We start from the raw sequence: 25,222 nt of genomic DNA, 5'->3' as shown, positions 1-25,222 counted from the left end.
TGATAATGTATTTCGGTTGGCCTACTCACATAAACTACACTAGTTTATGTGGTTTGGTTACACACAATACTGACTTTACATGAAAAAAGTATGCAATACTAACACTAACTTGAAGTCATGCCTTTATTTAGATTTTCACTGCACAGTTTAACGTTTTTAAATGTAGTTTTGTTTGATTACATTTAATGAATGTTTTACCCAGAGATTTATAGGGTAACTTGTACTTTATTAATATATCCTGGGAACAGTAAAGGGTTTCTATTGGAAATAACATTTGTCTAATGGTGCTTTTTGTAATATAAAACATTATACATATTCAACTTGATGAACATACTTCATACAGGAAAGGCATACACTTTTAAGAAAAAGAAAAAAAGTGTTAAAAATACAAAGATCGAGGCGCTAACTCCGAAATTGGTCTGCACTAGAATAGAAACAGCCATCCACCCAAAGAAAATGGAAGTTCATCAAGTCTTTACCCGGGAGTTAGGGAGTCTACAGTTCTTGTCTTTCTCTTTTACCTCAATTGCCAAAGCTTAGAAGTGAATCAAGACTGAGGTTGGGCATGGTGGTGTGTCTTGTTCAGGTCCCTCACATACCAGTCAGGCAGAAAGGAATAGTGAGAGTCTCTGTGGATGGTGAATGTCACATCTTTATGGGGATCCCATGAAAACAGGTACACCACCCTAAAAGAATACATTTGCATGTAAAACAAGACAAGGGAACTCAGTGTTAGTATCATGGGTATGTTCACCTAAATTCACACCATTCATGCCATGGTTATAACACTCAATACTCTCACCTGGGATTGTCTTCTCTGACAACACTCTTCACAAAGGACAGGAAATCAGAGCAGAAATTCATGCAGACTGTAGGCTTCCAGCAGTTGTATTCATTCTGTATGGGGACGAACAAATGAGCACTTTAAACTGTAATTCAGAGGAATAAACTATGTGCCGGAGTGACACTCGAGCATGCATACACATGCAAACACATACAGCAGACGCATGACCTACAAATACAACCACAACTACAAACATATCTTCCAAAGTGACCCCCCCCCAAACTCCCACCTTGATTAGCTGGGATATCTTAGAGATGTGGTAAGTCTCTACCGACACAACCACTCCTTCCTGATCACGGAAACCAGCTGCGATCCTCGGGACGCCGGGGAGAAAAGACTGGGCCCACCACTTCAGCAGTTTGAACCTATAAGAAGTTTACAGAGAGGAAACATCAATGTTGTCTAGAGCTTCTGACCTCAGTGCTAGTTTGCACCCTCACCATCCAAACAAGACTATGATTGGATTTAAGGTTGATTAACCTTGATATTGATTATTAAGGTTGATCTGTCATGGTCTTTATTCCTCGCCCTCCTGTCTGCTGCAGGAATTTCATCCTGTTTGGAACTGGAACCCAGTGAAAAAGGAATGGAGTGGAATGGAATGGAGGATTTGGGATTCTTCGATCGTGGAATTAATCTTCTTCTTCGAAGTACCAGGTTCTACTGGGAGAAGACAGCATCTGCCATATAATTTCTTCCACGGGTACCTGTGGAAGTTGCTGCGTTGTTTGGGGGTGCAGATCTCCGCTGAGGTCTTCAGCTCGATGTAGCATGCTGGGGCGGTCTGAGCCTTGGGGTCCTTGTCTCGACAATCCACCTCACCGGAGAAGAGGAGTCTATGCTTGGCCAGTCGGGTCTGGACCACAGTGCAAAAAGCCTCATTAGTGTTTACTACCCCAGCTGGGTCTGGGAGGCTGTGGATGTCATCTGAAACCACAATGTTGTCACAATGTTTAGTATTGTTATAAGCAAATACTGTGCATAAATCAGGGTGGACAATGGACATTTCTGCTAAGGAAAAGGCCTGGCTGAGTATCTCCTTTGAGCAACCTCTCCCAAAACAATTAAAACAAAAATCAACTCATCAATATACTGTTCACCTCAATAATATACTAATAATGTACTGTGAATTCCTTGTTCCTGAAAAGACACATCCTTACCTGCACAGGTATACTGTTCAAACTTGTATCCCCAGTACATCATCTCCTCATGACTCTCAGCACGGTTCTCCCGGTCTGTGCGAGCTGCCTCAGTTTCCACCTCGCTGATATACAGAGTGCCCCCCAGCCTGGAAATGGCCAGCAGCCAGCCCTCACGCGTCTCATACGGTGTGGTCAGAAGCTTTGTCAGATGACCCCGCCAAGTCACAAAGTCTACCTCCAAATCACTGGGAAAGGGAAGGTGGATCAAAGGCTGTGTTGAACATGATTTGCATTATGATGTGCAAAGTGCTCTGTAGCACTTTGAGATTGCTGTAATGTAAAGTGCAATACAAATAACATTTATTATTATTATAAACAGATGACGCTGTAGTTATAATCACGGTTTGGACTGCAACAGCTTACCATGGGGATGAGGCTGCTGTTCCTTTTGACTGAACTTTGGCTCTGTTTAACAGGATCCATTTCAGGATGTGATCAAGTTTCTCCTTCACCCCATCATCTCTTTTTACAAAGCGGTCTTTGTAGCCATCTCTCAGGTCAAAATTGGGACTCTTCTCTGGCTCTACGTAATATCTCAGCTGCCTTGCATCGTTGAAAAAACGACGTTGAGAGTCCAAGGAGAAGTGACCGAGCTCCACAGGTTGTTTGTACAAGGGGAAGTCTCTTTCATATAGTTGTCGTCTGGTGCCGAGTGTCTGGGGGGCTGTTGGGGGTGGTCCAGCAGAAGAACCAGCTTGGTGGTGTTGGTTCTCGCATTTGAAACGTTTAGGTTGAAAGTGACCTCCATGACTCTCATCCCTGTTTCGCCTGTATGTGGTCGACTGATGGTGACTGAAGTTTGGATTTGGGGGTCTGTGCTGATGTTGGTCCATACTGTAGCTACTTAAGAGAGAGAAACATACTTAAAAATGGACTAATACATTTCTCTAATAATGCCAGGAATCTCTGTGTGTGTAAATTAGAATGGGTTTAGTTTATCATGATCAACTCAAGAACCGGGCACTCTGCAAAGTTCATATTTGGCATGTGTCCTCTTTATAACCCAACAGAGTGCAGTGCCGCGACTGACGTTGTTTGGATAAGCATTTCGATATCAAATAATGAAAAAATAATTTGCTGCAGCTTGGCTTGCTCTTTTCGCGTCACAGCCCCTTCACTCTGATTGGTCATCTGGTCTGCAGCGAGTTTCCTACGAATATCTCAACTCGAGAACCGGGCACACAGTTAATATTTTCCAGGTGTCATTTTATAATCCAACAGAGTGAAGTAGGATACCGCGATAGCACTAATGCAGTGGTTCCCAAACTTTTTGCAGCATGCACCCCTTTCTAGTGTTTGACACCTGTCAAGCACCCCCCAACACCTTACTCTGGTTAAACTTGCAACTAAATACAAATGTTCACTGTAATAATAAAAAATTGAATAAAAATACATTTTGACATGATTTGACTGTAGATTAGAAAACAAAAAAAATTCAGCTATAAATTAAAAAATATACTATTACCCTTTTTAGTGAGATGGATGGGCCTGAATGTTTACACACAGATCATCAAAATTCGGGGTAATGGATGACAGTTTTACTCTCATATCATTCTCGGCATCTAGTCTTTGTCGATGTTTTGTTTTCAACAATGTCAGTGCAGAAAAGCCTGCCTCGCATAAGTACGTGGTTGCAAAGGGCATCAACACTTTAAGTGCTTGCTTTGACAATCCTGGATACTCCACCATTTCTGAAGCCCAGAAATCCACCAGTGACTTCTTTTTTAAAAGTATGTTGTGTCTCCCATCAGATGATAACTCGAGTAACTTTTCTTGCTCTTGAAATGAGAGATGTGGGATTGGAGGAGTGACATGGAAAGGATTCCGAATCCATGTCTGAGTTTGGTCCATAGGGGGGAAGTAAGTCTGCAGATTTTGGCTGAGCTGGTTGAGATGTTCAGTTATGAGGCCTTTGACGCTATCACTTAGCACAGATTCCCGGGATTGCAAAAATTCAAATAGAAGAGGAAAGCACTCAGTTGAGTTTGTATTTATCCAGTTGGCCAAGAAAACAAGCTTTTTAATAAGTGCTTCAACTTTGTCCTGGGTGTTGAAAACGGTGGTACTAAGACCCTGCAGACTTAAATTAAGTTCATTAAGAGTAGAAAATATGTCTGCCACATATGCCAGTTTCTGAAGCCAGATGTCATCTTGCAAGCATGAAGACAGGTGAAACGGGTTGTGAACAAAAAATTCCTGAACTTCACATCTGAGCTCAAAAATCCTCGCTAAGACCTTTCCGCGTGATAACCAGCGCACTTCCATGTGTAGTAGAAGTGTTTCATGCTCGCTGTCCATTTCGTTGCATATAGTGCGAAAAATCTGTGAATTTAACGGACGAGCCTTGATGAAGTTGACGATTTTCACGACGTCATGAGGAACAGACAAAAGTTCACCTGGCATGTTTTTCGTTGCTAGGGCTTCTCGGTGGATGCTGCAGTGCACCCAGAAAACTGATGGTGCAACTTTTCGGATGAGAGCTACTGCTCCTTTGTGTCTCCCTGTCATTGATTTTGCCCTGTCTGTACAAACTCCAACGCAGCGCGCCCAGTCAATTTTGTGTACTCTGAAAAAGCTATCCATCAAATTAAAAATATCTAGCCCTGTTGAACGTGTGACAAGGGGACGGCAAAACAAAATCTTCATGAACTGTGTTCTCAAATAAATAACGGACATACACCAGAAGATTAGCTAGGTTCGCTACGTCAGTAGACTCGTCGACTTGCAGTGAGAAGAATTCACTGTTTTTTATTCTGCTTATTAGCTGGCTGAGGATGTCAGTAGATATCGAATCAATGCGATGAGCCACAGTATTGTCAGAGAAAGGGATTTTGTCCAACGTCTTTGCTGCTTTCTCCCCGAGCATACAGTTCACCATGTCTTTGGCAACGGGTAAGCACAGATTTTCTCCAATTGGGTGGGGAATACCTTTTTTAGCTATGCGGTAGCTCACCAGATATGAAGCTTTCTGTGCATTTTTCGAAGTCCCTAAGCCTGGATGGGAGTGGACACATTTTTTCTTCTTCTGCAGTTCCTCCAATTTTCCTTGGAAAAAACTTGCAGGCATGTCTTGTAGTGACTATGTCTGGTTTGTAAGTGCCGGACCATATATGAGGGCTTGAGACTGCTATTGGCTAAAACTTAACCACAGACTACACATTGCGGGTTTGGACTGTCTGCGTCACCAATCCATGTAAACCCGAAACCAAAGTAACTGTCACTGTATTTGCGTTTCTTACTTGACATTTTCAGACTCTCCAATGTAGGCCTATTTCTCTTGACCAGCACATCTGGTAACGCTAGGTTTCTCTGTTCAGCACATCGGTTTTTCTGTTCCCGCCTCTTCACCCCGTTCATGATCCTCTGAGGCTGTTTGGTCGGGTTTCTCCATATATTCAGCGCCGTGGTCGGTGCACATCTCCACAGAAGATGCCGAGGACGTAGATGGCTCACTGCTACTGTTCCTTGATTTCTTCAAAGTGCCCGTTTTCAACCAGGTGTCCATTTTGATGAACGTAGTAAGCAAAGAATATGTATGAATAAATTAGCTAGACGTTTTAGCGCCTAATACGAACAGGGCGGGGCTATTGTGACACAGACGTGCTTGTAAAATGAAATTAAATCATGAGTAATTTACAGCTTGTAACATTAAATTTTATTTCTCAATAAAACTTTGGCATGTGAAGTTTACCTCTGTTAAAAACGTTAGAGACAATTTTCTTTCCCCCGCCATTACATTCTCTCGCGCACCCCCGGTGGTCAGTATGCGCACCACTAGGGGTGCGCGCACCCCAGTTTGGGAACCACTGCACTAATACAATTAAGAAAGACATTGGCAAATATAGCTGCAAGCAGCAATGAGGTGGCCAAGCAGTCATATGACTGAGAAAACATTTTAGACATCCTTAGAACAGGGTTCCGAGTCCCTATACCAAGTTTGGTGTGAATCCATCAAAGATTTGCTGAGATATGACCCAACTTCCTGTTTGAAGGCTTAACTGCACATTTTGATTGGCTGTAACGGGCAAACGGTTTCGAAAATCAAAAAATCATGTAATGGGCTTTGTGAGGCTTGGTCTGAAGATAATCTCTGCTGAATTTGGTGAAGATTGGACAACATTTGTAGGAGGAGTACAGAAAACGTGTTTTTTTCTGTAACTCAAAATGGCGGCCGCATCAATTCAGCAATTTTGATTGGCTGTACCGGACAAACGGTTTTGAAAATCAAACATCCTTTCGAAATTTTTAATGAGGGTTGCTGTGACGATGATGTGTGCCAATTCTGGGGAAGATTTGACAAAAATTGAAGGAGGAGAAGCAAAAATACGTTTTTCCTTAAAATTCAAAATGGCGGAAAATCTATACAACCGGAAATTGACGTCATAGGGTGTGTTGAACTCGTCTTGATCCAGGGAATCGAACGGTACCTCATTTTTGAAAATCGGTCATACGGTTCAAAAGTTACGTGTGTAAACACAAGTCCAAATTTGACCCGTTGGTGGCGCTAGATTGCTCGAATGGGAGACATGAAACTTGGTGAAAATAAAGAGGGGACTGTGCTTAATGAGTGTGCCAAATTTCACAACTTTTTACCATATGGTTCTAGGGGCTGCCATAGACTCCAATGGGAGAAGAAGTGTAATAATAATAAGAAAAGGTAGAAACACAAGTGGCTTCGCCGCTTCGCGGCTTGGCCACCAAATATAGCTGCAAGCAGCAATGAGGTGGCCAAGCAGTCATATGACCCAGAAAACATTTTAGACATCATTAGAACAGGGTTCCGAGTCCCTATACCAAGTTTGGTGTGAATCCATCAAAGATTTGCTGAGATACGACCCAACTTCCTGTTTGAAGGCTTAACTGCACATTTTGATTGGCTGTAACGGGCAAATGGTTTCGAAAATCAAAAAAACATGTAATGGGCTTTGTGAGGCTTGGTCTGAAGATAATATCTGCCGAATTTGGTGAAGATTGGACAACATTTGTAGGAGGAGTGGAGAAAACGTGTTTTTTCAGTCATTCTAAATGGCGGCCGCATCAATTCGGCTGTTATCACAAATTATCATGTGTCACACACGGGATGTCCCAAGATATCATGAGACAAAGGAATCACTTAATAAAGGCAAACAAATCAACAGTTATTGGCCAAAACACATTTTTGGTTCCTGCGGCCACGCCCAGTGATCACATGACACCAAAGTGATTGGACATCCTCAGAAGAGGGTTTCGAGTCATCCTACCAAGTTTGGTGTTGATTTCTCAAGGATTTGCTGAGATATGACCAAACTTCCTGTTTGGTTGCTTTGTTGCCAATTTTGATTGGCTGTACCGGACAAACGGTTTTGAAAATCAAAAACCTTTTGATAACTACAGTGAGGGTTGCTCTGAAGATGATGTGTGCCAATTCTGGGGAATATTGGAAAAATAATTGTAGGAGGAGTAGGCTTTCAAAGGTTTTTGATAAAACCGGAAATGGCGGAAAATCTATATAACCGGAAATTGACGTCATAGGGTGCGTTGAACTCGTCTTGATCCAGGGAATCCAATAGTACCTCATTTTTGAAAACCAGTCATACGGTTCAAAAGTTGCGTGTGTAAACACAAGTCAAACTTTGACCCATTGGTGGCGCTAGAGTGGTCTAATGGGATACATGAAACTTGGTGTAGGTATAGAAGGAACTGTCCTTAAAGTGTGCCAAATTCCACAAAAAGTTATCCAAGGGTTCTAGGGGCTGCCATTGACTCCAAATGGTACAAGAATAAAAATAATAATAAAACTAACAATAACAATAGGTTTCCTCCTTACGGAGGAATCCTAATAATAAAACTAACAATAACAATAGGTTCCCTCCTTACGGAAGAATCCTAATAATAAAACTAACAATAACAATAGGTTTCCTCTTTACGGAGGAATCCTGAATATAGCTGCAAGCAGCGATGCGGGTTCCTCCGCAAAATGGCAAAATATTATAAACATGTACACTGTAGAAGATCAAGACTTGGACAACAAGAGAGCAAAACTACTTCATGTTTGGCCAACAACAATAGGCTGAACGGGGATTTGAACTCGAGCATAAGGTTACAAGTCAGTCTCTCTAGCCTCTCTGCTACACACCAACTGCTGAGATTTCAAGGTGAAATTGCATGAAATTGTGCATGGTATTTCAGAATGTCTGCCTGTTTAACTAAACAAGTAATCAAAATGATGACTGGCCAATAGACTGTGCCTGGATTCGAACCTGTGACCTTGCACTTTGTAGGACACCGTTTCAACCCATTGAGCTATCCTCAAGGACGACAATACATGGTCAGTTACTGTACAAAAAAAGGAAGCCGTTTCTCCTGTAGCATGGATTGTTCGATTCGGCCAAAGTTTAAACATCTGTAATTCAATGATCTTTTGACATATCAAGGTGAAATTGCGCATGGTTCTTCAGAACAATGTAGTCCTGTTTAACTAAACAGATATTCAAATTTAAGACAGGCTCAAACACTGTGGCTGGATTCGAACCTACGACCTTAAACTTTGCAGGTCACCGTCCCAGCCCATTGAGCTATTCTCAGTGTGGAATATTGTCATGTTCAGTTACTGTCTGAAAAAGTAAGTTGTTTCTCCTGTGGTAAGCCTTGTTAGATTCAGCCAAGGTTGAAACAGCTCTAATTCAATCATATTTTGACATACCAAGGTGAAATTGTTTATGGTACTTCAGAGTGATGTCATCTTGAACCCTATTAGGTTTGAAAAACCATCATTCAAAATGACATGTGATTTAGTGACACAAACATATTGAGGCAATGAGGACATTTACATACGTACACCCCTTTCAGCCATTTTGTTTTTGATTCAACTGTCTTAAGTAACGTTTTTAGATACATCCATGATACATATCAGTTCAAAATTTCAAGTCAATTGGAGCTTTGGTTCAAGAGAAGAGGAATTTTGAAGGTTTTCCCAAATTATCACTGTACAGGAAAATCCATCATGGCGGACCTTATGGGTCCTTGAGGATTTTTTGTTTCCCATGGGAAATGAGGCATGTACACCAAGTTTCAGAAGAATTGGAGCAATGAGTTGGAAATGCCATCGCTTTGAAAATCGGACTTTAGGGCGTGGCCTGTGGCGCCCCCTACAGTCAAAGTGTCCCATATTTGGTGTGGGGGTACCCACTCGGATGTAGTATCAATGTGCCAAAATAGAAAATGTATCTAATATCTCAAGTCCCTGGTCATACATTTTCTAACAACATTAGCAAGACCAAACTCTTTCTAGCATGTGTATTAACAGGGAGAGCCTAACCTGTCAGCTGTGTTGTCGATGCCTCGAGAGAAAAAAAGGAAGTGACCAGAGCTTGCCGTAATGCAGTATATCTGGCCGTACAATGTGTATGACGTCATTGACATTTTAAAAGGCTTTGTAGAACAAAAGGCGACTTTAAAAAAAATCTAACACCCAGCAGTGTGTATTTTTTTTGCCTTCCCTTTCAAATTCACTATTCAAATTACTAGACAAAAAATTATATCCTGAGAAAAGTGGATTTTGAGGGGTATTCATGGGTTTCAGTCACGTGACTTTTTTGTTGCGGCCGCCATCTTGGGGACCAATTCGAAGCCTCTCCTTGGGTCTCCTCAGTGAGAATGAATAATGTCGCACACGAAAATAGAACACCTTACCACCGATGAAAAGCAACAATACTTTTATGAGATAGATACTTTAAGTTTTGATCCTTATTTACTGACAAGTGAACTGCTTACTCCACTAAAGTATAGTAAAAACCAGCCAAATTTGACGTTTGCTGACATCTATATTTACCTCGTCCACGATCCCTCTCCATACACCGGGGAAGCCCTTAACCCTCGTGCTGCCTTCGGGTCACATGACCCAAAGGTTCATAACGAACCATCGTTGTGTTTACCCAATTTTACCCAATACAAAAACAAATTAAAATAATTTTCTTTTAACCTTTGCAATGTGGGGGGTCTGAGACAGCCTAGCTGTTAAAAGAAAATGCTTCACTTTGTCTTTGTATGCGGTAAATCTGTCGCAATACGACGGTGGGTCACAATGACTGATGGGTCAGAATGACCCGAAGATAACACAAGGGTTAAAGGCCACATGGCAGGTTTATTTTTCCAACGAATTTGCGCTATTTGCTTAAACAATTAAACTGTTATCCATTGTATTTGATGTTGTAGGGTGTCACAAAACGTAATATAATACGAAAAAGTAGCTACTTTTTGCAATGATTCTTCTTTCCCCCCCCAATGCATTGCATGACGTCGCGTTGGGGAGACGACCGAACTCAAACAAAATAAAATGCCATGTTACTGTACTTGCACTGGCCAGCTTGCAAATACTGAGGATAGCTTACCGAAGTTGAGTTAGCCAATGTCGTTAGCGATGCTAGCTAACGTTAGTTTGCTAGCTGTATATAACATTTCACTGGGTCTTGCAGCTGTTTGATTGACTGAAATTATTATGAAATGTTATGTTCTACTAGCCATTTGCCTACTTTTGCAAGTCACAGTATTTCCAAGCCCTGATAGTGTAACTGAGAAGACGCAGTAATTCCTCTTTCAAGTAATAAGCCCCCGTTCAAGTGTTGAGCATTAAATTAGCTGCACGGTCTGTAGAGATATTGGGACGAAGCTGCAATACAGTACATAACAGAAAGTGTTTCATTCTGTAGAAATTGTGTAAATGTTTAATGTAACAAATATTTTTTTTATAACACCTCAATTGTTATCATTTGTATAATATTACAGCTCATCTTCGTTGGTCAAAGGCACAATCTTTACCCAGACATGACTTTTGTGCATGGAAAAGTGAAATGTAAATGTAGGGCTATTCGGTGCTATTCACTGACAGTAAAAAAAAATTGTATATGTGCACTGCTGTTCATAGACTAGCTGCAGAGATCGTTGCTGCGTTGCTAAATGATAGCAACACATGATTAATAAAGTATCTATCATCATCATCATCTCACCAGGACACTTCACCAACTCTCCACTCATTCTCCTTGGACCATCCATTTAATTGGCTTTGACGCCCATCAGGTAACGGCAATTCCTCATTTGCCCTCTCATGTCTACTTGGTTAGAAATTATACGGCTGTGGGCCATCATACACATTAGTGGTTTTTGCCACCTCTTCTTCATCCCAGTCAGTCGCCATAGTTCTAGTACTAGGCTGAGGCTTCTCTCCTCCATGACTCCCCAACGTGACGTCATCGCCGATTTGCGCTAATATGCTAATGCTAACACCAAAAACAACAAAAACTGGTCTTTAACACCATTTGGAGACACCATTTGGAGATATTTTAAATGATATACATATCTTGATTGCTTCATGTACCCATTAATCAACAGTAGTGTTTAACCTGCCATATGGCCTTTAAGGCATTTAAAAGAACCGAAGCCTACCGCTACATCTCATCAAGATGGGTTAATGATCCCAAAATGTATCATTCTGGAGATGAAGAAAATGTTCTTTATCATAGGAAGGGTCAGTGGCAGTCTGTTAATCAAGCGATATTAACATTACACGAATAGCTTTTATATCACTGAACTGAATTGCCATCAGATTCTGTTGTAATATCAGCCACATCAGGACATCAAATGAAAAGTAGTTTAGCATACTAACGCCACTCCAACAAGTAGCAACATAACATAATTCAACCATACAACTGTAGCCGAGGGTTTTATATGCTATGCTAAACTTAGGTTTGGGCTTTAAAAGAAGGATACAGGCTTCCAAGACGGCACTGCACGTCTCACTTTATTTAACTCACTCCGCCAGACCGTCAGAACAATGACTCTCCTTGTCACAATGAAAGCTCATAATAAAATACCTTACATAACTAACGTTACTAATGTAAATATATATCAACGTTGTTCTGGACAGCTAGCATTGGATATAGCTAATGCTAGCATCTTGTGCTAGCTGTCCAGAATAACGTTATACATGCTCACATTTTAAATTATGTTCTGTAGGAGTCCAGTGATCCCTCTTGATAGCAGCAATCCATTTCTCATGACGCTCAGGGTTTTTTGGGACATTGTAAAAGGTAATTTATGTATTTGAGATTTGCTGTTATCACAGCCCACAGCACAGCAGATAGACGGCATCTTGCAATTAGGTCCCCAAGACCACTGTGTGACGTCACATGAAACCCATGAATAGCTCCATAGACCTCCATTCATTCTGCACTAGACCGTTAGCGCCCTCATATGGAACTAGAGTGGAACTGCAACCAGTTCAGAACCCGGAAGTGTCCCGAGCGTGGCAGTTCTCCCCATATTAGTCATTCTCTGATCGAGTGGTACGTGCCAGTGGAGCGAGTGGTACGTGACAGTGCCTCCACTGACATGTGACAGTGGCTAGTGGTACGCAGAGGCGTGGCCAGGGCAGGGGCGTGTCTAGAACATTTTGAACAGGGTGGCCAGGCAGGGGCACAGCCTCAGAGCAGGGTGGCCATCAACCACATATCGAGACTGAAGTTCACATTTTTTTATCTACCCTTTTTGTTGTAGGTAATGAAACACTGTGTGTTATATCTCAATAAACTAAAAATGTTTGCAATATTTTAACATTTAACATTTTCCTCCTGTGTGTAGTTGTTAGTAAATGGTCACATCCTTAAATCTAAATTGAGCATCCCGCATTTGGGATTTCCCTATTGCAAATTATGATTTATTCTAATGTATTTATAATAATTTTAAACAGTCTAGAAATTAGTCTACAGTTTCTTCATGGATTCCGTAAGTTCTACCAGTCATACACGTCAGAAACATTCTAACTGCAAACTTGAAATGACAGATTTATTATTTGTAGGCCTACTCATACATCTTATAAATAAAATGTCTCTCATATCGTGAATGCTTGCTAGCTAGCATGCTATTTAGCTACAGTCTGTAGAGACTTTACATCAGGCTATTTTTGGAATACGAACTGTATTCCATACACCGAAAGTAAAGGGGCTGCATGGTGTTGAATAACGTCATACACATTTCTAGCTTATGTTTAGTTTCTGAATGTTTATATCCTTACGAATATCTCCCAGCACACATATGGAAAAATCAACTTTAGTATCATCAGCGTCTTCTCTCATGCTTCTCCAGTGTAGTTGTTGAACATGCTGCTCAGCCTGAACTCCCGCCCCTCATATTTTAGATTTGTTTTCATTGGCCAGTATTCATGCATATGGACAAGACTGTCAGAAAATAGCCGATCGCATGGTAAGGGTAGCACCAGTGGTGGCCAATGGTGCCTAACCCTATCACTTTTCAGTAGGGGTGGAACGGTACACTGAAGTCACGGTTCGGTTCATACCGCGGTTCAGACATCACGGTTCGGTACGAGTTCGGTACAACGGAGGGAAAAGCAAAACAAACTAGGTTCCTCTACGAGTGAATACGGGCGCATTGAAGATGACATGTAAATTCCAATTGCGTCAGTAATTTTTTTGGCCCTATTTGTATGTGTATCTAATGGTTGGTTAAGCACTGTAGGGAGGAGAAGTTGGACAGTTTTTTTTGTCTCGTTCCAGTGATTGGCACACCTGGGTGATGGCGTCGGATACTTTTAGTCATTTAGCACACGCCAGATGCGTTATATGCGTTAGCATGTTAGATGTATTTCCACTCACATACCCCACAAGTTATGAAAGACAGATTACCTAATTACCTAATTTTTGGAATAAAATCGAGCTTGGAGAAATTCCTCAACTCCGTGATATCGGCAGACACCGCTGCTGTCATTTTGACTTTAATGTTGCGGGGATTACGCTTACAATGTAGCTGGTGTAATGACGTTAGCTGCGCAAATGTCCAGTAATATCTCGATTTTAATTGGTACATGTTTGATACATTATGTTATGCCAGTAATCACCTACATTTTTACATGCAAAGGCACAGCAGAGTTGTGCTTTTCAACGTACATGTTGAAGAATACAGGATCGAAGTGCTTGTCGTCCTCAGTGAACGGACAGTAAAGGCTTATTCTACAATTTCTTTTGTAGCCTATATGATTATGCGTAACTGCTACATTTGTCATCGTAACGTCTAAACAATTGGAATAACACACATATTGCATAAACAGTAAAAATACAAATACAAGTTTATTAAATAAAATGATTTAATAAACATTTTTACGTTTGAATTTTGGCAGGGTAGGCAGTGCCTACCTTGCGTACCCAGACTGCGCGTCACTGCCCACAACTGCTGAACAATGCCGACACACAGTGCTTGTCTTATCCACCACTCTCTCGCCTGTACTACTGTAACTAAATGGGAAACCAAAGTTTTCCCAAACTTGCAATCTTAAAAAGGCTGGCGGGTCCTCTCGTGTGCCGCCACCACTCGCCATACTTGTCCTTAGTGCTGCTAGCTAGCCTATCTCTGACTGACGGTGGCGCCAATCAGAGCTTCAGATTGGATGTCCCTAAAGAACATGAGTATCTAACAGTAGTTCCGTATTACATTAATTAATTTGCACGCAAGTTTTATTTATTTTTATACTGTGTATTCTCTGTGTAATTTCATGCACCGAACCGTGACGCCCGTTCCGTACGGTTCGGTACGAATACATGTACCGTTCCACCCCTATCCTCCCTGGACACGCCCCTGGTTTTGAAAAAGATATGAGTGATTTAAACAGATTTTTATCCAGGAGAGTTTGTAGTTTCCAAATATGTATAATACCCAGAAAGTAAAATGTTCACGATGTGAAGGGTTTCCGCAGGTCGCCACACATAGGGCCTATAGGCTAAGTTAAACCAGAGAATGTCTAATATGGGGAGAACTCCCACTCTCGGGAAACTTCCGGGTTCTGCAGTTCCACTCTAGTTCCATATGAGGGTGCTAACGGTCGAGTGCAGAATGAATGGAGGTCTATGGAGCTTTACCCCTCAAAATCCACTTCTCTCAGGATATAATTCTTTGTTTAGTAATTTGAATGTTGAATTCGAAAGGGGAGGCAAAAAAAATACACACTGCTGGGTGTTAAGATTTTTTTTAAGTCGCCTTTCGTTCTACAAAACCTTTTAAAATGTCAATGACGTCATACACATTGTACGGACAGATATACTGCATTACGGCAAGCTCTGGTCACTTCCTTTTTTTCTCTCGAGGCATCGACAACACAGCTGACAGGTTAGGCTCTCCCTGTCAATACACATGCTAGAAAGAGTTTTGGCTTGCTAATGTTGTTGCTAATGTTGCTAATGCTCTGACATTCTGATTACACTTTGGATGCCATCAAGCGGGATCTCTGGTCGTAGTCAGTCCTTCACTAACCAATCAGCATTCATTAGCAGAATGCTAGCGTATTATGGGCAACAACGACTCACCCTGTAAGAAATCGAAAGGACATAAGTAGCCTACTCGTTCATTCAACTTTCGACCTATAATCCACGTTGAACATGCAAAAACTACAATCAAATCTGAGATTGCTCAACGACAATCAGGTGAAAGACACAAATTTAGCCGTTTGGCTCCATAGACTCCCATTCATTTTGCACTCGACCGCGATCACTCCCAGTGGAACTCTTGTGGAACTGCAACAAAATTCAGTACAAGGGGGCTTAAAGGCCATATGGCAGGTTAAACACTACTGTTGAGTACTAGCCTAGTACTAGAACTATGGCGACTGACTGGGATGAAGAAGATGTGGCAAAACCCACTAATGTGTATGATGGCCCACAGCCGTATAATTTTGAACCAAGTAGACATGAGAGGGCAAATGAGGAATTGCCGAGACCTGATGGCCGTCAAAGCCAATTAAATGGATGGTCCGAGGAGAATGAGTGGAGAGTTGGTGAAGTGTCCTGGTGAGTTGCTATCATTTAGCAACGCAGCAACGATCTCTGGAGCTAGTCTATGAACAGCAGTGCACATATACAACTTTTTTTTTTTACTGTCAGTGAATAGCACCGAGTGAAGGTCCACGTTTTCTTTATATCTAGTGACAGTGATAATTCAGGGCCTGACATTACATTTTTTGGACAAGTGGCCCTACATTTACATTTTTCCATGCACAAAAGTCACGTCCGGGTAAAGATTGTGCCTTTGACCAACGAAGATGAGCTGTAATATTATACAAATGATAACAATTGAGGTGTTATAAAAAATGTATTTGTTACAGTAAACATTTCCACAATTTCTGCAGAATGAAACACTTTCTGTTATGTACTGTATTGCAGCTTCGTCCCAATATCTCTACAGACCGTGCAGCTAATTTAATGCTCAACACTTGAACGGGGGCTTATTACTTGAAAGAGGAATTACTGCGTCTTCTCAGTTACACTATCAGGGCTTGGAAATACTGTGACTTGCAAAAGTAGGCAAATGGCTAGTAGAACATAACATTTCATAATAATTTCAGTCAATCAAACAGCTGCAAGACCCAGTGAAATGTTATATACAGCTAGCAAACTAACGTTAGCTAGCATAGGTAACGACATTGGCTAACTCAACTTTGGTAGGCTATCCTCAGTATTTGCAAGCTGGCCAGTCCTGGCAAGTACAGTAACATGGCATTTTATTTTGTTTGAGTTTAAACTTCCCCAGTGGGGAAGATACATTTCTCTGCCCTACAAAAAAATCCACTTGTCCCGGACAATCATGTCGTTAGCTGTAGTTCAGATAAGTAGCCTAGACTAGTACGTACCGGTAAACTTATCTAGAAAGAAGACATCATGCTAGCTATGGGCTAGCTATGGACTACCTTGCCAGTGCCACCTAGAAATCCCCCCAAGATCATCTCTAATTAAATATTTTCCCCGACGTTGTAAACACATTTCCGACTAGATGTCCCATGTTTTGATGGTACTAGCAGAAACCATATTAGACATTCTCTGGTACTAGCCTAGTGTTTATTTCTAATCGATTTCAATGGTCTCTAAGCGGGCTTTGGTCGATCGTCTCCCCAATGTGACGTCATGCAATGCATTGTGGGGGAAAGAAGAATCATTGCAAAAAGTAGCTACTTTTTCGTATTATATTCCGTTTTGTGACACCCAACAACATCAAATACAATGGATAACAGTTTAAATGTTTAATACCAACAAGCAAATAGCGTAAATTTGTTGGAAAAATGTACCTGCCATGTGGCCTTTAATAGGGAGTGGCCAGGCTCTCCTTAAACAGGCTCTGACTCGATACAGTAAAGTACAGTTTCGGTTCTAACCGCCTCTCCCTAGGCGGCTGCCTATGTCTCCTAGGACAAACCCGTTTGAGCGTTTTTCCTGAAATACGTTTTTTATAGTTATTCCTGGGGAAATTATGGAATTAAATTACATATTAACTATACTGAAATACGTGTGCACAATAATATCAACAATATTTGCTCAATTTAGACGTTTTGAAAGGTTTTTAATTTTACCTCGAAGCTACTTCCGTTAATCAGCTGTTTGTGAAAAAGAGGCTAGTTTTACGACAGTGACTTTGGATGTAGCCTACTTTAACATGCTAGCTGATTAGCCAGTACGAGCAGGGGCGGTTTTAGGCACGGGCGGACCGGGCAGCCGCCCGGGGCGGCATTTTTTCATGTCACGTGGGGGGCGCACGAGCATAAAATAAATAAATAAAAATCTCTGCGCCGCGAAGCGGTTTTCTCTTTTCTATCATTTCACTGTGTGGGGAATTGGCAAATTGCCGCCCCCTTCAGGCAGCTGCAGGCAAAAATTGGTTTAGTCTTGACTTCTGGTCGTGAGTGATAGTGTTGGGGGGATGGGAAATCTGTTGACTGTTGAGTGCCAAAGAAGATGGACAGGAAAAGGTCAAGTAAGCCATCAGGTGCCCAATTTCGAAAAAAAAGAAAAGAAGAGGAGAAACGAGAAAAATATAAAGGTATGCAAATATGTCTCTGTATGATTATTACGGTATCCATGTCATGAATGAAGGGCTAATGTTAATTGGTGGGTATAGGCTAACTCTTACGTTTGTTAGCCTTTTTGCTATGATGCTTGCTATGCAACAACAATATTTCGGTTTTAACTCAACAAACACGAGATAACATTTCACCATAATGTGTGCTTTGCAACAAAACTGTTACAAGTTCAGTTATTATTTATTTATTATTTAGGTCAGGCCCTGTAATTAGCCAACGGAATTTTCAAATCTGTAGGTAGTTTCAAAGACGAACATTTGCTATTTGCTACAACTATATTTCGTGACAAAGTATATAGTTTAACGTCATAACTAAAAGTGTTCCTCCCTAAAAGTTATATTAATATAGCATGTAATAACAGACATTTAGCGTGAGGGCATGTTTATGTAAGGGCATGTTTATGTAACCCTCCTATTAAGTTTGGTGTCACAAACCTCTTGTTTGTAAAATATGTGGTCTTAAATACGATGGGAACACATCACATAAACAACTCTAAAACGTCCGACACGCCAAATGTTGTCATTTTTTGTCAAGCGTCCCTGAAGCTCAAATTCCGAGTCGGAGTTTCATGAAGCTTTTCATTGCAGTGAATGGGGTGGAGAAGCGTTTCTTCTCTTGTCTGTACTCTTATATTGTCCAGTCGATTTATAATAACATGTTATCAAAAGTGGACCTCTAAATTACTTTTCGTTGTCTTTATTTAAATGAATGTAATTTTAATTAAGTTATTCCATTGAAACATAATACATGTAATATAATAATGACACGACTTAAATTTGTTCAAGAACAACAATGTTTAATATGCATATTTAATAGGAAACCTAACTCATTTTCCAGAGGGAATCAAAAAACCAGTTAACCCATTTTAGCCAATATGGGATACTGGAAAATTATTCCCCGACCCCTAGCAAAAAGGCGATCGAGCAAGCTCCTGGAAAATGTGTAGCTAATTGAAGGCACGTTCATCTGAGAAAGAGAGAGAAAAAAGTGCACATTTGTAACAAATACTTATTGACAATAAGTTACTTATAAACATATTTATGAAAACTTCATTTTACTATACAACCTCACTGCAAACGGAATGTGCTGCTGCTGTTTCATTTTCTCTTCATACCTGAAATTAGAAATACATAAATTATTAAATATTAATATCAAACCTGATCAACAGCCTTACTAGAGTCAAACTGCCAATATTTAGTTATATAAACATCCTATAAGAGATAAGAATATATGCAGAGGGAACTATTTACATCAGAAATCTTACCTGAAAGAAAAAGATTATTAGATACACAATAGTTACAAATAATTATACAGCTATCTTCAACCTAAAAGAAAAGATTAATATTAGAAGATACACAATAACTACAAATTATAGCCAATGCCCTACTCTATACTGTTGGCTTTTAAAGCCCGCTCAACAGTCTAACTGCAAATGCCCTACTCTATACTGTTGGCTTTTAAAGCCCGCTCAACAGTCTAACTGCCAATGCCCTACTCTATACTGTTGGCTTTTAAATCCCGCTCAACAGTCTGCCAATGCCCTACTCTATACTGTTGGCTTTTAAATCCCGCTCAACAGTCTGCCAATGCCCTACTCTAATACTGTTGGCTTTTAAATCCCGCTCAACAGCCTTGCTTTACAACCTATGTAAATCTGACTTCATGATTTATATAATCATCTAAAAGAGGACATTCGTAAACCCCCTCCTCTTCGTCCTCACCCTCGTACTCTACAACAAGTAAACTACCTGTGCTACAGCCCACTACTCTACCTGGATACCAGCACTCCAACCCATCATCACTATCTATGTACATGTGCTTTATTTTCCTGCCTATCATGTCTGCAGCACTGACAGACAACAACTCCACATACCCCTCCTGAAAATCGGACCATAAATCAAACCACCACAGTCTCTTTTCCCCATTGTATCTTACATGGGAAATGGTCTTACCATTGACCTCCTTTTCCCCTATAACTGTGGCTCTGTACCAGACTTTAGTCCCATCCTCATCAAACCCATGTCTGATGATTTTACCAAGGAGCTGGTCTGCCGACTGCACATCAGGTACTATGACCTTTGAGAGCCCCCCCCTCTTCCTACCTGAATCCCGAACAAGTGCCTGCTGCTTCTCAGCAAGGCGTATAAATTCAGCCTTTGCCTCTGCAAAAACATGTGCTGATGCACACCCATACTGCCTATCCTCAGTGTCCTCCAACTCTAGAGGTGCCTGAACTACACTCCTAAGATTCCTAGTGAGAGTCTCTAAAGGCAATCTTCTCCTGTCCTTACTTAGATTGAAGACACCATTCTCATTTTTCATCCCTAGTACCACCCGTCTAAACCTCAACTGTGCTGATACAGCTAACAGTTTGGATCTCTCACCTAAACTCTCTAGTTGCTCATCTATTTCATCTAAAGTTGTCCACAAGCCCCCATACTTACTGATCTCCAATGTCAGCTTTTGCTTTGTGGCAACATCCCTAACTTCCCTCTCTCTCTCTTTGACCCTAGACGCCTGCAAAATTCTAAGTCTCTCATCCCTAATGGCTTGAGCACGCTCACAGAAAACGGCTCTGTTCTTGCACTGATGCTCTAGCTACAGATAACACCTGTGCTTTCCTGTCTCTATCTAACCCTGACAGCCATTCCCAAGACCGATTCTGCTTGAAAAGCATCATGCCCTCTAGTGTGTTGACCTTTGCCCTAGCTTTCTCTCGAAGAAGCCTATCAAAAACCCCAAAGTCGCGCTCACAACTGACATTGGTTTTAGGTGCTGAGGCAAGTTGGTCAACCAATTCCTCAGACACATCTGCATAGCGTCCATGCACTAAGTGGTCCGCTAGCATGCTGCTACACACCTTAACCAGGCTGGCTAAAACTATCTCGACAGCAAACCATCAAAATCTATGTCAGTCTTTCTAGTCAAACACTTTAAAACAGGACTATCATGGACAGCTATGTCCTCAAAGAGAGTCACTTCCCCTGTAAGAAGTGAAGCTCCATCCACCTGCCACTCTCTAAGCTTTCTGACAAGCTCCTGATACCTGCCATTCATTACCAGCACATTTTCCTTCCTAGAAAGTGCCTCCCACACAGGATCAACAACTAACTTCCCTACAAGCCCCAAGGCCCGACAACCTGCAAGGAAATGAGGAACATTAAGATCCTCATACACAGCCTCTACTAACCTATTGTCACTTCTATTGGCACAAGAGAAATCCAAAATATCCCTACTCAAAAAATACAAACCTGCTGAGTTGTAAAAGGTGACATTTTCCCTGTTTCCCTTAAAAGGAGCAAGGGGAACGAAATCCGTTACGTTCCTGTCCATCAAAAATGTTCGAAATTGAACCGGCTTGCCACTCTTTTCACAGCCACGCTCTTGAATGAGCTTACACACTATTCTCAAAAGGTGTACAGCTCCGCTTTCACCACAACTCTTCTGGAAACCAGGGTGCCTAGAGCTTCCAATCTCTGCACTGCCAAAAACCATGTCTTCCCAGGTAGACAAGGCAGTGTTTGCTTGATGGGCCAGACCATCAATGAGATGCAAACCACAGAACAGCTCATTCACCACAGAGTCTTGCTTTCTCTACCTCACTGCACTGATCAAAGTCCTCAACTATGTCAGGCAGGATACTGGCTCTGTACTGAGCTAGTATTTCATTGAACCTCTTCTCTGTGCTAGCCCTGTCACTCATCAGGTTCTTAATTTTGGAGAAAATGTCTTTCTCACAAAAATCACTAACTTCTTCACCACCACTGCTAACAACATCATGAATCATCTCCCGCACAGTATCAAACGTGCACTGGGCAGAACCGGATGCCTGTTCTCTCACACCTAAATGGAGTCTAGTACCATCCTTTAAAAAGATGCCTGCAGTGCCATATTTGTGTCCAAACTTACTTGTTGCATCTGTGCAAAGGGTCAAGTTATTCTCTGACAACAGAGTACTTTGCAGATGCTGTAACGACACCTGTCTTGCTTCCAACACCATATATTTACAAAAAGACTGGCTAGGAAGCCTTCCTATCTTGGACCTGCCAAGCTTCTGCAACACAACTTTCACAACTTCAGATGCTTTGGTGGAACTCACCCCCATAGTTGTGATCAAATCCATGTACACCTCCCTAACAACATCTGAATACCTACCATGCTCAAAAGTGGGGACCTGCCCTTGTATAAACCTGTCTAGTTCCTCCTGTGCGGCAGCATGTTCCCCTTTCCAAAACAGCACTTGCTCATTTAAACTCTGAACCTGCTCTACTAAACTAGACGCTCTACCACTTACCTGATCGGTCTTTCTTTTTAAATAATTAGAACGCAGTCTCCCTCCTTTTCTCAATTTTCATTTGTGATAGTCCCTGACTCAGACCTACTAACCTTTCTTCTAACTCTTCCTTGGCCACTTCCAACACACTGTTCTGAAGCCTAAGGCTCTCAGCCTCCTGCTCTTTCAGTGCTAGCCTATCTTCCCTCCTCTTCAACTTCTTCTAACCAGGGATCTGGAGCTATGGTTATCTGAGAACCTCTGACTACACTTGTCTAGCTTACACTGCAAGCTGCTGATCTTAACCTCAGCCTCATACAGCTTCAAACCTCTCTATTTCCTATCATTGTCTATCCTATCTTTATCTTTAAGCAGAACCTCAAAGTCCTGCACTAATTGATCCCTTTCCTTCAGTTCCCTTTCTAAATCCACAACAACCTTGTCTACGTCCCTGACACATTCCAGTTCGATACTAGCTACTAGCTCGTGGCTCTCAGCCTGTGTACATTGACCAAAATTAACAGATTTCTCTTCAAAAGCGACCCTTTCTCTATGTACAAATCTACGATTCCTTGACAACGCTCTCTTGATATATGTACTTACCCACCTCTCAAGGGCCCTGCGATCATCTACATTTAAAACAAAGTTGTAACACAAAATGTCAACTACACTTTGAATCACTGTACCTACATCCATCAAAGATACAAACCTGTGAATCTCAAACAAGACCCTATTGGTCAACAACTTGATATCGATCTTATCTTTCTCTCCTGATAAATTATGCAACTCTACACCTAATCTCTCACATTCCCTGAACACCATACTACCTTCACTCTTTGTCTCTTTGCTGCAGCTCATGTTGTCTTGCTTGTCGTCTGTCAGTAATGAATTATTAGATTTGAACTAGTAACTCCTCACTGACAGAGGGGGAGGGGTGGACAGTAACAATTGATTGGCTTAATCTTTGTATGAGTTACAATGTGTTGCTGGGGTGTTTGTGTGTGTTGCTGGGGGGGAGGGTGCTTAGCTGGATATAATTGGTTTGTTTACTCTGATTAATACCCAATAAGATCATATCCCCTGTCACTCACTTGTGCCCCTCCCCCCTGTCACTGTGGTAAATTGTAACATGTTCCCGCCATTTTATGATAGACCAATAGTAAGCAGTTATTCGTCCCTTTAAAAAAAAATAGAAGGGGGTTTAAATATAAGTGCATTTGTCTTTAGACTTTACTTACCAACAATTATGGAAAACAAACTCCAACTCCTTCGAAAGCCACGCGTGTGGATAATCGGCAGCTCGCTGATTTACTGGCTTGAACGCCACCTGACTGCCACACGGCCACGGGACACAGCCACCCTCGGCTTGATGTGCCAGATTGAGTGGATGGGGAAGAGGGGTATGAGATGGGAGCAGCTCCTCCCTCTTCTCCAGAGAACACCAGGTCCAGGTCCCGACGTAATGATCGTACATCTAGGCGGAAACAACCTGGCCTCTCAAACGTCGTGTTCTCTGATGATCCAAATGAGGAACGATCTTGGATGGTTACTGCAAAAGTACCCCAGTACCAAGATCATATTTTCTGATATCATCCAGCGACGGGTCTATCGGAACCATGTACCTGGTACCAGTGTGTATGGGATTGAACGGGCCCGAAGGCGTGTGAATGCCGGCATAGCCGCCTTTCTGGCTGATAGGGGCATGTCTGGCATCCGAAACAGCAACATCCATCATAAGGATGATTGTTTATAAATAGCTTGATTATTAAAAAAAACCCAGCTGGGAAATGTTAGCGGTATTCAGTCCTGTAGAGGAGACCTTCATGAACAGAATGACATCAAATTGAGGCTGTGGCATTGAAGTTCAGGTTAGTAGCCAATGGCTCAAAGTACTCTCAGCCCATTACAGACGTCTTAAAATGGGAAAACCTCTGTGCCACATACGGGATGGTATTCGCACAGGGATTGGCTCTAATTTGAGTGACAGGTTGATTCACCAATTGAAAAACTCATCTGGGAATTTTGATTTTTGTAAGGGGAGGGCCGAGATTTTACTGTCGCCGTTTGGCTTCCTAAACAGCCATAGAATTGTTTCTCTAAACCGCGTCGCGTACAGCATAACAGTGAGCTACACTGGCTTAAAACTACAGGTATATAATGATAATTGTACCCATTAATTGTTTACTAGTAATATTATCTCATAATAAATCATAAAACGTTCATTGATATGTGAGCCATGTTTATTATTTTAACGATTGAAAACGGATGTATCACAGACCGCTATCGTATATGTCGTCCAACAGAGGCTAATTATGCTAACGTCTCAGTCAACAAGCGAAAATTGACTACTGTTTTCGAAAGTAAATGTACTAATAATATCATCGTACATCGTATTGTACATTAAATCTCACAAGTGTGTTTTTATGACAATTTTAAATGAGCAATAAGTTCAGTTTAGCATTTGATGACGCTTGGAACTCCGTTGTGATTACATTGAGAGCAGAACGTTTGTCCTCCCTACGTAGTATGCCTAGGACCGGCCCTGACTAGTATAATACTGTACTCAGCCTAGCTTGTAACATTAGTAAAGTAATGTTTGTTGGAAAACAAAAGAACTTGCCCCCACACTAGGCAAGGTTGCTAGATAGCAACGTTATAACTACATCTACAGCTCATCTTTTCTTTCTAGGCGTAGTGCTACCGTAGCTAGCTAAACTGGCTCGAACTGTGCTGTGTATTATTGTGTGTTAGCTGGTTAGCTAGCTAACACACAGCCTCGAGCTCCTACTGAAAACGTAGTGAAAACGAGCTCCTTGTGAAATAGATGGTAGTAAATATCGTCCTGTATGTGTCTGTGCATTGTGACATGTACAAGACTGGACTCACTACTTACCTCGAACAGTTCAGCTCGTAGTTAGCAGTAATTCCCGTGTGTCATACTTCATCCTGGCCACACGGTGGCACTCAGTTGCAGCGTTCCAAACTTAAAGGCAGAAGAAGAGAAACTGTTGGACACA

The 25,222-nt window shown here is 41.5% G+C and overlaps 1 protein-coding gene across 1 annotated transcript; it reads right to left on the bottom strand.

The window, feature by feature from the left end:
- Positions 1-105: 105 nt before the first annotated feature.
- On the bottom strand, positions 106-25,221 carry dxo (decapping exoribonuclease). The gene is made up of 7 exons (XM_062452960.1): positions 25,099-25,221; positions 2,410-2,886; positions 2,005-2,231; positions 1,552-1,771; positions 1,074-1,209; positions 803-897; positions 106-686 (listed from the first exon to the last, which is right to left on the bottom strand). The coding sequence occupies exons 2-7, from the start codon at positions 2,877-2,879 to the stop codon at positions 548-550; spliced, it is 1,287 nt and encodes a 428-aa protein (XP_062308944.1). The 5' UTR covers positions 2,880-2,886; positions 25,099-25,221; the 3' UTR covers positions 106-547.
- Position 25,222: the final 1 nt, after the last annotated feature.

Source organism: Osmerus eperlanus, chromosome 2, assembly GCF_963692335.1.
Source record: "Osmerus eperlanus chromosome 2, fOsmEpe2.1, whole genome shotgun sequence".
Classification (NCBI taxonomy): domain Eukaryota; kingdom Metazoa; phylum Chordata; class Actinopteri; order Osmeriformes; family Osmeridae; genus Osmerus; species Osmerus eperlanus.
This window is presented reverse-complemented; position numbering and strand designations above follow the sequence as displayed.